Source organism: Gymnodraco acuticeps, unplaced genomic scaffold (genome assembly GCF_902827175.1).
Source record: "Gymnodraco acuticeps unplaced genomic scaffold, fGymAcu1.1, whole genome shotgun sequence".
Lineage (NCBI taxonomy): Eukaryota > Metazoa > Chordata > Actinopteri > Perciformes > Bathydraconidae > Gymnodraco > Gymnodraco acuticeps.
Genome location: NW_022990940.1, coordinates 3,164,321 through 3,177,470, shown reverse-complemented (window position 1 = coordinate 3,177,470; position 13,150 = coordinate 3,164,321). Strand labels below are relative to the sequence as shown.

Genomic DNA, 13,150 nt, shown 5'->3' with positions numbered 1-13,150 from the left:
AATGTTTCATGTACATTTCCAAGCAGGTTTTTTTATTTGTAAGTAAACACAGAGTATGGTGTTTCAACAAAGTGTGGCTAAATAAATACACTCCTTGTACATTTTAGCACTTGATTTGTTCTGTTGTAACCGTCCAGATATTCACAGCTGCAGGAAACTGTTCTATTTAACCGCCCATCTACAGATTTGGCGTAGGATATCACTTGAAGGCCAGTGGTGCAAGTTGTGTAACAGTTTCATTGAGTTCGTGGAGGTCGGAGCGAGCTGTGGACTCAATTACAGTCCTCCAAACATCGCTGCTGGGAACATGTGAAAGTGTGTGTCTTACATAAGAATCATTGTCAAGGATACATTTTTAATATTTATTTTCTCAGTTAACTGATTTATTGTTTGCCATCCACTACATGTTATATAAGAGAGACAGTAAGGGATTTATTCAAGTTGAAAACCAGGAAATATTCACATTTGAGTGGGTAGAATTTTACCTGCTTATATTGGTTGTTGAATTAAGGTTCTGTGGATCGACAAATCATAACAAACGTGTGTCTGTGAAGGTCAAGCACAGCATGAATTACAGCACACTGTGCACAAAGCAAAGACATTGTGATACTTTACTAATTGACTCACACAAGTCAAATAATATTTATACAAGTTTTAAAATTTGAGTCTTAACACAAGATAGGAGAAAAGTGTAATCATTATTGTTTTTGAGGCCACCAGTTTGGTAAAGCTATCAATGCAGTTCACCTTTAAGAGGCCATGAACGACATTTTTTAAATATCAATGAATCAAATGATATTGTGAAAGGGTTAAATCCCACCCAATCTGCAGCTCCCTTTTATGGAGGTTCTTACCGGGTTTTAGCTCATTGTTTAGCTGTCCGGCAACTACACTGTTTTGGATCAGTATCTCTAATAGTGTCTTTTTGGTGACAGCTGTTTTCCTGCTCCGCTGCAGGCAGAATGCAGATACAGTTAGCAGCTAGCTGGTGAACATAGAGGAGCATTTAGAGACACAGATATTACAGTCAGGAATTGGAGACCAAAAACTGAGCTAAAATAGATTTAATGTATTCATCAGGGGGGCAGAAACATGAATAATGAATGATGATATTGCCCCATTTTTACAAAAATGTTTGTTAACCGTTTTGCTATACCGACTTAGAAGGCTGCCCCCAAGTGACCAAAACAATGGTAACTGTAGGTTTCATGAGAAACATTACATGAGGATAGACAGTAGTGCCTCACCCAGAATAGCTGATACATTTGATTGAATAGTCTGAAGTCTGATCTGTTGCACCTTTTACTAGGCTACTGACAGGGTCACCAAAAAATGTGTTTCTATTGACTCAGCTGTTGAAGTTAAGCTCTTGAACTGAGAAAACGACTGAGTGTAAAACACACACAGTTGTCGGTTGTACTTTCTGCAGCCGACAGATCATCTTATCAAATTCCAGACACATCTGGTAACTGATGACCTGGTTTCCTGTCACCTGGTTTCCTGCCACCTGATGACCTGGTTTCCTGCCACCGGCCTCTATGACATGTCTCATAGAGGCCGGTGGGGAATAAAATCGAGGCCACTGGGCCAGCGCTGGCGGCATTCATTCCATTTTCATATTATTGAATTGATAGAAGGGAATCTGCTGGGACATTGAGCTCAATTAAAATCCTTAATCTGGGCAAATAATGTGTAGCAAAAAAGACAACAGCTAGATCAATTTACGCACAGACCAATTTAAATCTGGGATTTCTAAAATGGTCGATTATATCCTGCGGCAAGCAGACGGCACATGTGGACTTGATGCTTTGATTAGAAGTAAAATGTCTCCCAAATGACGTGTGCCTGTGCATCACTCCACTTTTAGGGCTGATGATGGCACATATTGTTTCTTGTGAACCTGTTACCCTCATGTTGTTATTTCTGACATCTCCCTGATATGTATCCCCAGATGTCACTGTCAGCTTCCCATCATGTTGTGTTACAGATGTCTGCTCTCCATTGTTGCCCCACTGTGCTGTCGCTCTTACACACTGTGACACCTTGCTAAAGTCGCTGCTCTTTATACAGGATGAATAATTCAGCTAGGTGGGAGTGATTCATTAGTCATCTGGCTCAAAGACAGACATACAGGAGTGAGTCATTGGCCACTTTCACCCCTGGACTGATTGGGCGTCACAAAACTGAAACTGAAGGCAGCGTTTGAAGATGGGTGGGGTCTGAACAAGGGAGTTTGAAGTTGCAAAGTGGACAAAGGTCTCCATAACATACGGCACTTGATTCGGCATTGCATCAATTGTGATTGCAGTGCTGGTTTAAAACTGCCTGGCCTGCCTTTTCTGTGTGTCGTGTTAGTTTGCGGTGATGTTAGTAACGTGACTTTATTACCATCCACAGCTGGTATTGTTTATGCTTCGTGAGTGTCAATGTGTCTGTGGACTGATTTTTGTGACTCATTGCAACAGTGTGTTGGTAAGACCAACATGATGGTAGGGAAAGTAGGACAATGGAAAGCAGACCTTGCCCCCCCCCACTGTACACACTTGGATGGTTTCCAGTTCAATAACATACACTTTACAATATGAGTTGTTTTGTAAATTCAAACTTAGAATATATTTTCGCTTTACTACAAAATTACAATCGGCTTGCACACCACCAACTAGTTATTACAAAGAGTTTAGTGGTTACAACACTCACTAAAACATGACTCAATTTTGTAATTGTGCAACTCTATTAAGCAACTAATGTATTAGAATATGTTACTGGTGCAACACAATCCTGGAGGCTTTGGCTTCAGGGAAATTATTAGTCTGATGTCACACAAAAATATTTTCAAACATTGCCAGGAAATTAAGATTTAAACTCTTGACAACTTCATGTGTATTATTTATGCAAAGTGTTTAAAATATCAGCTGCAGTGGTCTCCACTCTAAATATAGTCTCATAATTGAACTGAACGAACAATAGCATTCCCAGGTGGCTGTTCTTTGGGAACACACACACCAGCCCATTATTCTGACTAATCATGAATACATCTTTTTTTTTTTAATGTAATCCCAATTCAACAGAGCAGTATTAGTGTTGCCATTAGACACACGATGATTTTTTGTCTCCAGATTTCAAACAAAGCCATTAATTTGTTGATGCATAATATTGACACAGAGCTGTGTGAGCGGTGAGCAACGTGATGCTGCTGATTGCTATAGTTTTTGGAGGCGTTCTTGGTGTAGGTGGAGGTGTGTGGGAGAGCCTGCATTCTGTGCATGTAATGAGTTCAGCCTCTCCAGAGCCAGATGAGTTTAAAACTGTGCAACAGTGCTTCACTTAAGGAGACAAAGAGGAAGAGATTAGCCTCTCAGTATGAACTCGCCGCTGAATCGTTATACAGTTGAATCTGTAGAGGTGTTTGTGACTGTCCTCTGTGTTTTCTTGTCCCTTTGCTGTACTGAAAGCCCGACAAAGTGATACATTTTCCAATCTGCATTTATTCTATTACAATTTCTCTATGTCGGGGTCGTTTTCACTCCCGCAAAGCTGGATGTTTTTGGAACTATGTTTTGAAATGCAGGATAAACATGGCCAATTAAGTTAACTAGAAGAAATCAAAGATATAAACTGAAACAGACTTAAGATGAGAAAAGAAAATGTTAACATCAATACAACTTTAAATACAATGTTGATTCAAATTCGGTTTTTGAATGTGAATGTGTTTGAATATGAATGTGTGTGAATGTTAGTTTCTAAGAGCAATTGGCGCTGCTCTGTACGAACAAGGTGTGAAAGGGTGAACGACTTGTAGTATGCAAAGTGATATGAAGGATCGTAAAGACCTGATAAAGTGCTATATAAATACTGTCCATTTACCATTTTACTATTTATCAATCTCTTGTTCTCAGTGTTTGGAATGCAAGCAACTTTTTCAGAGGATTTAAGAGGTCCGGCTGTCTCATGTACAAGAAGGTGAGCAATATATTTTGACGCTCCGTGATTAACTGCGTCAATCAGAAAACAGCGGATCATAGTATTCTAACTTACTTGTGGTGAAGTCATTATTATATTTAAACCTATCTTGTCACAAAGTTGAAAACAATGTTTTAAACTGACAAAAGTATATGTGGGGATCATGCTTCACAAGATACCACAAACAGACAAAATATTTGCCTTAATGTTGAGCCTCTGCTGAGCTGCTGCGCTCTAAAGTGCAGCCTTTGTTCTGTGTGTTCGGTTTGAAGGCTATTTCCGCAAACTCCCACTCCTCTGCTCCTGCACCGTCTCAGTGTCTCTCGCTGTGTCATCTCTTTGTCTGACACTCACTCACTCGCTTAATTGACAATAGTTTGATTTGATATGCTGCCCTTGATAGCCATCTCGTTATTTCAGTGTAGAAACAAATCTCTCAAACAAAACTATACCTTCCTTAGTAATCTGATAGAATGGACCGTGCAATATTTACTGATATGTAAATAAGGATACAGTATGCTCTGATTTATACTTACATTCGACTGATCGCCCAACTAACCAATTATTTCTAACACATAAATAATACTGATGTCATATTCCTGAAACAGAAAATGTATGTTACGGTGAGTGAAGCAAGCAGGACCCAAATGCAGATAACGCTGAAAAAAGCCTTTATTTCAAGGATAACATAAAAATAACTTGGACAAAACAGAACTCTCACCGGTGAACTTATTCACAAACAAAAGACGAACCAACACTGAACACAGGACGAGACAAGACTAAATACAGGGAGGGGTAATCACGAGACGAGAAACAGCCGGGCAGGGGAGGAGAAACACAAGGGCAACAGGTGAACACAATCAGACAATTAGACACACCAGGGAAACTAACGACAGGGGAAAAACACAGGAAGAAGGACCAGACAATATACACGGAGGACAATACCCATAACCAGACATACAAAACTATACACGTGACATAACATGAAAATCCTGACAATGTACAACTTTGAGTCAACATTAAAACAGAAAAATGTGGCGTTTGAAAGTCACTACAATGTTATTTCCCAGGTTGTAAGAAAATACGCTGTCAGGTAGTATTTGGCTACTGCAGCATTTTGCAAACTTGTCCTGTACTACATTATTAATTGTCTCTATCTTTGGTACATCAACATGCCTTCAGTATCCCTTTAATATTTGAGTTTGCCCAACTTGTAAATATCAGTTTTTCCCCAGAGTAGTCCCCAGTTTTTTCCAAAGAAATTAAAGAATTTCATATGGTTGGTCTATGAATGAACCTTGCTACAACACTTCCTGTGAATTATCCTAAAAAACTAGTGTAGTATACCTGGGGAGGTTTTGTATTGGGTTGTTTTAAGTTTAAAACATCACGATCAATTTACTTCTTTATTTGGATTAGGCCTACTACTCCACCACCAAAAGCATTCCTTTGTGATACAACACTATCCAACATTAATAGCCCAATGTATAGATGCTAGTTCACATTTTAATGTGGAAAGAAAATGTACACACACTTAGGTGAAATAATGCAATTTTTTAATAAATGTTTTAGATTATCTACAATTATCGTCTTTTCAGGTTTTTCTGAAGAAGTGTGAACGTGGCCTCACACATTCACTCGCTCATTCGGCCTCGCTCCCTCCCACTGCTTTCAGGAGAGATTCTGCGTGGGCTTACACTTGAGTTTCTGCCATGTGCTTTCTACCCCCTGCTTTCTATCTCTCTCTCTCTCTCTCCACACACACACACACACACACACACACACACACACACACACACACACACACACACACACACACACACCCTCCCCCATAGTTTCTAACGCCGTCCTAAGATATTATGAGTTAGTATATTTGTATGGTGAGTTAAACAGAGAGAGAAATCTGGGGATAATTTGCATTCCTTGGATAATTTACACAAGTTAATTCAATTATTACTTGAATAAACAGTTGACATTGACCCTCTGACAAAGTGAAAGCTTTAATGCTTGCGGTTCACCGAATTGGCTCGATTGATCTCACCTTGAATATATGGAAAATGTGTGGCAGTGACATTGTAGCACTTTCTCATCATTATGTTATACATCTTCCTCTAATTTAAATTAATATAAAACCGTATTTGTTTCCATTGCTACAAGAATCATTCACCTTCATTGATTGATTGATTGATTGATTGAAAAGTTTATTAACAGCTTGTATATTGGGTACAGTACAGTACAGCTCAAAACATACAATTGTTAAGGGGATGCAGACCAGAGAAAGACTTTCGTCTTGTCATGATTTGCGGTGTATGTCGGTAAGAGATTGCCTGCAGGTTGCTCGTGTTGCTGTTTCATATTGTTTGTGTGTAGGTGGAGGGACATCAGTGTGTGTGTGTGTGTGTGTGTGTGTGTGTGTGTGTGTGTGTGTGTGTGTGTGTGTGTGTGTGTGTGTGTGTGTGTGTGTGTGTGTGTGGGTAGATGTGAGTAGATATGCCTGCCAGGTGTAGCTGTGCATTCTATGTCTCTCACCGTACGAGTGTGGTACATTTAATGGATATTTCATTTTCATTTCAAACCTTTATTTAATCAGATTGGTCCCTTGAGATCATAGATCTCTTTTTCAAGGGAGACTTGCAGCATATAGGTTCCACATGAAACATAAAACAATAAAGGAGATCATACATTATATTTACAGGATACATTTACATAGTTATAGACATTTACAAGTGCCCATAGTATCAACGAGCATTTCATTTAGCCTAGCTTTAAAAACATGGCTGCATTGTTGTCAGCATTACATCCAATCAGTTTGTTTTTCTCCTCTTCCTGTCCTTGAGCTTCATCCTTTTTGTTACCTTTCACCTATTTCTGTGATTAAATGTATCCAATGACACAGAGGTTTACATTCATCTCAATAAAGCAAAGAGCTGGGCTAGATTTATCTACCAATGTATCTACTCATTTATCTACTAATGTATCTACCTGCACCATTTTCTCCATTTTAACCCACATTTGTTTTCCTTTTCAGGCCGGCACAAATAGATATTAATTGAACTCTCTTAGCAAAGTACGGTACCACTTTATAATAAGACTACCTGTATAAAGGGTTTACGAATAGTTTGTTATTCATTTATTAATTAGTGAGCCCACATGTATCTGTACTGCTAAGTCTTATATTGGCTACCTAGCTTACTTCGTCTTCTTCATCAGCCAGCATCCTTGGTATCTGTTCACTGAGTTGATTCTCGCTAAGTAGCCAATATAAGGCTTAGTCATCTTGCCAAATAGTGAGCCTGTGTTGATGTATGAAAACCATGTTAGAACTGGTTTATAAATGGTTCTTAATGATTAATAAAGTGTTTACAACCTAATTCATAACCTAATTATAAACCCTTTATGAACCTTATAAGGTTAGTCTTATTGTAAAGTGGTACCCAAAGTACTATAAGAAATATAACAATGTAGTGTTTGCCAAGCAGCCCTACACCATCACAAATGTCTGTGTGTGTGTGTGTGTGTGTGTGTGTGTGTGTGTGTGTGTGTGTGTGTGTGTGTGTGTGTGTGTGTGTGTGTGTGTGTGTGTGTGTGTGTGTGTGTGTGTGTGTGTGTGTGTGTGTGTGTGTGTGTGTGGTGTGTGTGTGTGTGTGTGTGTGTGTGTGTGTGTGTGTGTGTGTGTGTGTGTGTGTGTGTGTGTGTGTGTGTGTGTGTGTGTGTTGTGTGTGTGTGTGTGTGTGTGTGTGTGTGTGTGTGTGTGTGTGTGTGTGTGTGTGTGTGTGTGTGTGTGTGTGTGTGTTTGTGTGTGTGTGTGTGTGTGTGTGTGTGTGTGTGTGTGTTGTCCATCAGGATTATGGCCACTGCTGGAGCCCACATGAACATCCCCGTTGACCTTCGGACCCTGAGGGCGGTGCGAGTGCTGAGACCTCTTAAACTCGTCTCGGGGATACCCAGTGAGTCAGCCACTGATCCCTGATCCTGCACCGTGAGGTCGAACTAACTGATATAAATGCAAATAACACATCATTATTCTTTGCAAGTAAATATTCGGACGGTTTGAGAATGCGTCAGTAATCTTACATTTCCTAATACTACTTGAAAAAAATGTCTTTACAAAACATTCAGAAAATTGCATTTGTTTTTGCAAGAAGGTGCTCAATCCCTTTACTGTGCAAGGCAGACCATCGATACAATTGTAGGTGCATCATTTCAAGGTTTAAGATGAATGTTGAGGTCCTTATGAGCTTGGAGCCTGTGCATTTTGCAATGACATTTTCCCAAACACACCAATGTATTCAAAATCTATGGTGTCTGATTACAAACCTGTGAAACACAGATAAGATATGTAGAAACATTTCGGAAAGCAGGTGTATTGCAATTTGATTTCCATTCTGAACAGCTCATAACTGCATTTATAATGACAAGACTGCATTCTATTGTTCATCTTGATGGAGTTAGGTAGAAAGAAAAACTCATGGCAGAGTCTGAGGCTACTGAATATGTTCTCTTAAGTCTCAAGCTGAGTTTTGGCAGGACTTTACTTTTAAAGATTCAACTGCTATCACTGTGGTGATACAAACGTATGTTGGAGAAATACAAAATATACTGTATATGCAATTGAAATAACTTATGTTTTAGTGCAATTAGCATTAACTCTTAATGAGCAGAGAAGAGGCACTGACAAATACATTTCATTTACAATATTGCTAGGAAAACTACTGTGTTCTTATCCCTGATTTTTTCTTTGTGAATGCTTCAAGGCCTGCAGATTGTTCTGAAGTCCATCATGAAGGCCATGATCCCGCTGCTACAGATCGGCCTGCTCTTGTTCTTCGCCATCCTCATGTTCGCCATCATTGGTCTGGAGTTTTACAGCGGGAAGCTTAACCAAAACTGCCTGCCATCTGTCGAACTCCTTGGTGCGTTTCTTTGTCTTGTGGAGCAAGGAGGGCAGTCATCTCTCTTGCTAAAAGAGTGTGAAAGTAAATAGTTAGACACGAGTCAAAAGCTTTGGATTCGGTCCTGAATTGGCAGATGTCTTAAAACACTTTCCCAAATATGTTCTCATTGTGTTGGGATTGTCCTTGAATTGTTGGCTCCTTTTTTGTTTTGTTAATCACTGATTCAATCTGGATTAAATCAAAAGACATTTCCGTTGTTTGTAGGGGGGCAAATATTGTCACTAAATCAAAACAAACCTCTCGATGTCAGTCTTTCAGAATTAGAATAAAAGGTGTAATTCACATTCAAACAACAAACATGTTCACCCTTTAGTTTTAATGCTTAGAAGGCATAATGATGTCCAACAGTTTAAGGATTCATTTTGGCTTGACTACCTCTCCATCTGTGTGCACCTTCTGTCCTGAGGGGAGACTGCTTTTAACACAAAACTGAAGCAATTCTCAAACGTTTTTCGATGATGAATTATTCACTTTGATAGGTTAGCAGCAGGTACAGTACACGAAAAGTGGTTTGCTCAAATGTGTCAAGCAGAGGGTGTGAATATCTTTGTTTGAGACTCTGAGTCTTTCATAGATTACAGAAGCAGCGAGCTAAGAGGTATTATTAGAGTTGTTGCTGGCTAATTTAGCTACTGCTTAATTACTCAACAACTACTCTGTAATCACGCGCCACACCATAGCATTTATCTCCCAACACCACTCAAAGATGGTTTTAAGATTATAAACCGAAATAAGTATAAACTTTATTTAGAACAGGAAAATTACCCTTTTTAATTTTCTAATATTCAAAGTTTAAAAATACCCTCCAGACATGTTTTAATACATGTACAAATATTTACATACAATCTCATTTATGAACAGAAGGAGACTTTAAGATATATTTGCCATCACTGCAGAATGCATAATCTGCTGTAAAAGTCTTATTAGAATAAATAAGTAATAACGTAATAGAATAAATGACGTGAGATAATATCCAGTAAAAAGATCATACATTGTTCAGAAACTATGTGAACTCAGTGTTTCTTTAGCGTATTGTTCTGCAGAGCTCATTCTTAAAAATATTTGTTGTAAATAGAACAAGTTGTGGTTACAAACACGCAGGATACGCAAAATAAAGTTGAATAAAACAACGACAGCCATCATGAGAGTTTGTGGTAATAACTTTTAACTTTTATCTATGTACTTTTTCTTTTAATGTTTAATTGCACTGTAACTTTTATCCATGTATTTTTTTCTTTTAATGTTTATTTTATTAGCTTTTCTTTTTAATGATTTTAAATGCCATTTTCTTAATCTCTTTCATTTTTTGTAAAGCACTTTGAATTGCCTTGTGTTGGAAAGTGCTATATAAATAAACTTGCCTTGCCTTGCCTTGCCTTGCCTAATAAAAAAAGCTGTGTCTTTATGTAACTATATGTTTCCTTTCTTTGTAGAAAATCAGACGGTTGACTCGTCAGAGTTGGCGTTCGCCTGCGGAGTGAGGAAGTGTCCGGAGGGCTACGACTGCAGCGACACCTGGATCGGACCCAACGACGGCATCACGCAGTTCGACAACATCCTGTTCGCTGTGCTCACCGTCTTCCAGTGTATCACCATGGAGGGATGGACGGCCGTTCTCTATAATGTGAGCTTCAGTTCTGCTGAAAGGAACAAACCTCAAAGCATCAGGAAGTTGTTGTTTAATGACATGAATGTAATGGGTTTCAGACCAACGATGCTTTGGGTACCACATGGAACTGGATGTACTTCATCCCTCTCATCATCATTGGCTCATTCTTCGTGCTGAACCTGGTTTTGGGAGTCCTGTCCGGGTGAGTGTGACTCTTCCTCTGTGGATAATAACACAGGTGTTTAGGTCTGTATTACTTTTGTTTTTCTGCTTCCTTATTCAGAGAGTTTGCCAAGGAGAGGGAGAGGGTGGAGAACAGGCGGGCCTTCATGAAGCTTCGCCGTCAGCAGCAGGCGGAAAGAGAACTGAACGGCTACAGAGCCTGGATAGACAGGGCAGGTACTGGGCAGCAGAACCACTTCACACACACACACACACACACACACACACACACACACACACACACACACACACACACACACACACACACACACACACAAATACACACACACACACACCCACAAACACAAATACACACACACACACAGTGGTGTAATGGCAATCTACATTGCGAGTCTCCCACGCAAGTAGAGGGTGAGAAAAGGTTATACTGACTCACTGACTACATCTTTGTGCACACCCATTGGTTTGTGTGTTTATGTGTGTGTGTTTGTGTGTGTGTGTGTGTGTGTGTGTGTGTGTGTGTGTGTGTGTGTGTGTGTGTGTGTGTGTGTGTGTGTGTGTGTGTGTGTGTGTGTGTGTGTGTGTGTGTGTGTGTGTGTGTGTGTGTGTGTGTGTGTGTGTGTGTGTGTGTGTGTGTGTGTGTGTGTGTGTGTGTGTGTGTGTGTGTGTGTGTGTGTGTGTGTGTGTGTGTGTGTGTGTGTGTGTGTGTGTGTGTGTGTGTGTGTGTGTGTGTGTGTGTGTGTGTGAGCTGCAGTGCATATTTATGTGTACATGGATGTGGGTGAGTGTGGGAAGAGAGAGAGAGAGAGAGAGAGATATTGCGAGAAATGAAGTGAGAATAAGAGCTGTTTCTCTAAAGAAGGTCATTGCGGCCTCTCAAAGTTACATTCACATCAGTTCCTGTAAATGTTAGCAGACATCCTAAAGAGTACAACCATTCAACGTATATTTTCATGCCTGATCATTCAAATTGTGCCTCTTTTAAAGCAAATAAATCTGTGTATAACTTCAAGTTTTATGATATTACAGAGGAGGTTATGCTGGCGGAGGAGAATAAAAGTTCTGGGAGATCGCCGTTAGATGGTGAGTTCACACACCTTTGGATAATCACTCCTACTTCTTACACATGGATCTGTGATGATTCAATATTATATAACGGCCCAAAAATATAATCTGTCTTGTTGCATTCAACTGTTTTACTCAATATCTACTGTATGTCTAGTAACACGTAAAACGTACTTCTTTGAACACTGGCTTAAAGTACAGCGGTGGATAACCAATGATCATTTCATTTGGCTGTTTCTCCTTTTTATTTAAAATATAAAAATGTATTTTCAGTGCTAAAGAGAGCGAGTAAGAAGACTGGTGCTCGGAGAGGAGCGCCAGGGGACGAGAAGTATACAGACATGTCTACTGCCAGTGAGTATAACTTTGTTCAGTTACTCACACAACCTTAAGAGCAGACTTCTTCTCCTAAGTCACATACTGTATTTGTATCTTTATCTTGCCCTCCTGAACTCATTTTTTCCATCTTTCTCTCTCAGGCATGTCTCGATCCAGGATGAACTTCCGCAGCGGCCGGCGAGGCCCAGCAGCCTACCTGCGGCGTAAAGAGCGCATGTTACGCATCTCCATCCGCCGCATGGTGAAGACGGACACTTTCTACCTGATGGTGCTCAGTCTTGTGGCTCTCAACACCATCTGTGTGGCCATCGTCCACCACAACCAGCCCGACTGGCTGACCATCTTCCTCTGTGGGTTCACTTTTTACATCAAAGTATAATCTACTGCTTTACAAATAATTCACGTCAAAAATGTTACTCATTCTAATTGTTTTCTCCTCTCCAGACTATGCAGAGTTTGTTTTTCTGGGGCTGTTTTTGGCTGAGATGTTTTTAAAAATGTATGGTCTGGGTTTCCGGCTCTACTTCCATTCATCTTTCAACTGCTTTGACTGTGGGGTGAGACTTATATTACATTCTGAACAAGAAAAAAGTAACTCAAAGAAATGTAGTTCCATATCACGAAGAAAGAGTTGGATTTCTGTTGCAAAATGAGGAATAATTTGCAAAATATTTCGTACTTTCGATTATTGTAAGACAAGTTTTCTATGCAAAACCTGTGCATTGATTTAAGAGCAATAAAAACACAAATATAAAAAAGCACACATCTTTTCTCATGTACTCTAGATATGATGTTGTTTCTGTCAAATTGCTTCTGGTCACATGGAGCCTATTGGACATGATTTTTGATTGCTGCCATGTGTTTCAGGTCATTGTTGGCAGCATCTTTGAGGTAGTTTGGGGTTTCTTCAGGCCCGGCATGTCATTTGGGATCAGCGTACTGAGGGCGCTGAGACTCCTGAGAATATTCAAAATAACCAAGTAAGGAAGACAAAGTGGGTTTTGGAGTTCTGGTGTATTTGTGTAAATATTCCCACATT

The 13,150-nt window shown here is 39.7% G+C and overlaps 1 protein-coding gene across 1 annotated transcript in view; it reads left to right on the top strand.

The window, feature by feature from the left end:
* LOC117558346 (voltage-dependent R-type calcium channel subunit alpha-1E-like) overlaps window positions 1–13,150 on the top strand; it is a 49,087-nt gene that overhangs the window by 15,913 nt on the left and 20,024 nt on the right. Inside the window, 10 exon segments of the mRNA XM_034234469.1 lie at window positions 7,804–7,907; window positions 8,715–8,873; window positions 10,349–10,539; window positions 10,623–10,726; window positions 10,808–10,923; window positions 11,737–11,790; window positions 12,046–12,126; window positions 12,252–12,461; window positions 12,556–12,668; window positions 12,979–13,091. Coding sequence (XP_034090360.1) covers window positions 7,804–7,907; window positions 8,715–8,873; window positions 10,349–10,539; window positions 10,623–10,726; window positions 10,808–10,923; window positions 11,737–11,790; window positions 12,046–12,126; window positions 12,252–12,461; window positions 12,556–12,668; window positions 12,979–13,091 — 1,245 coding nt within the window.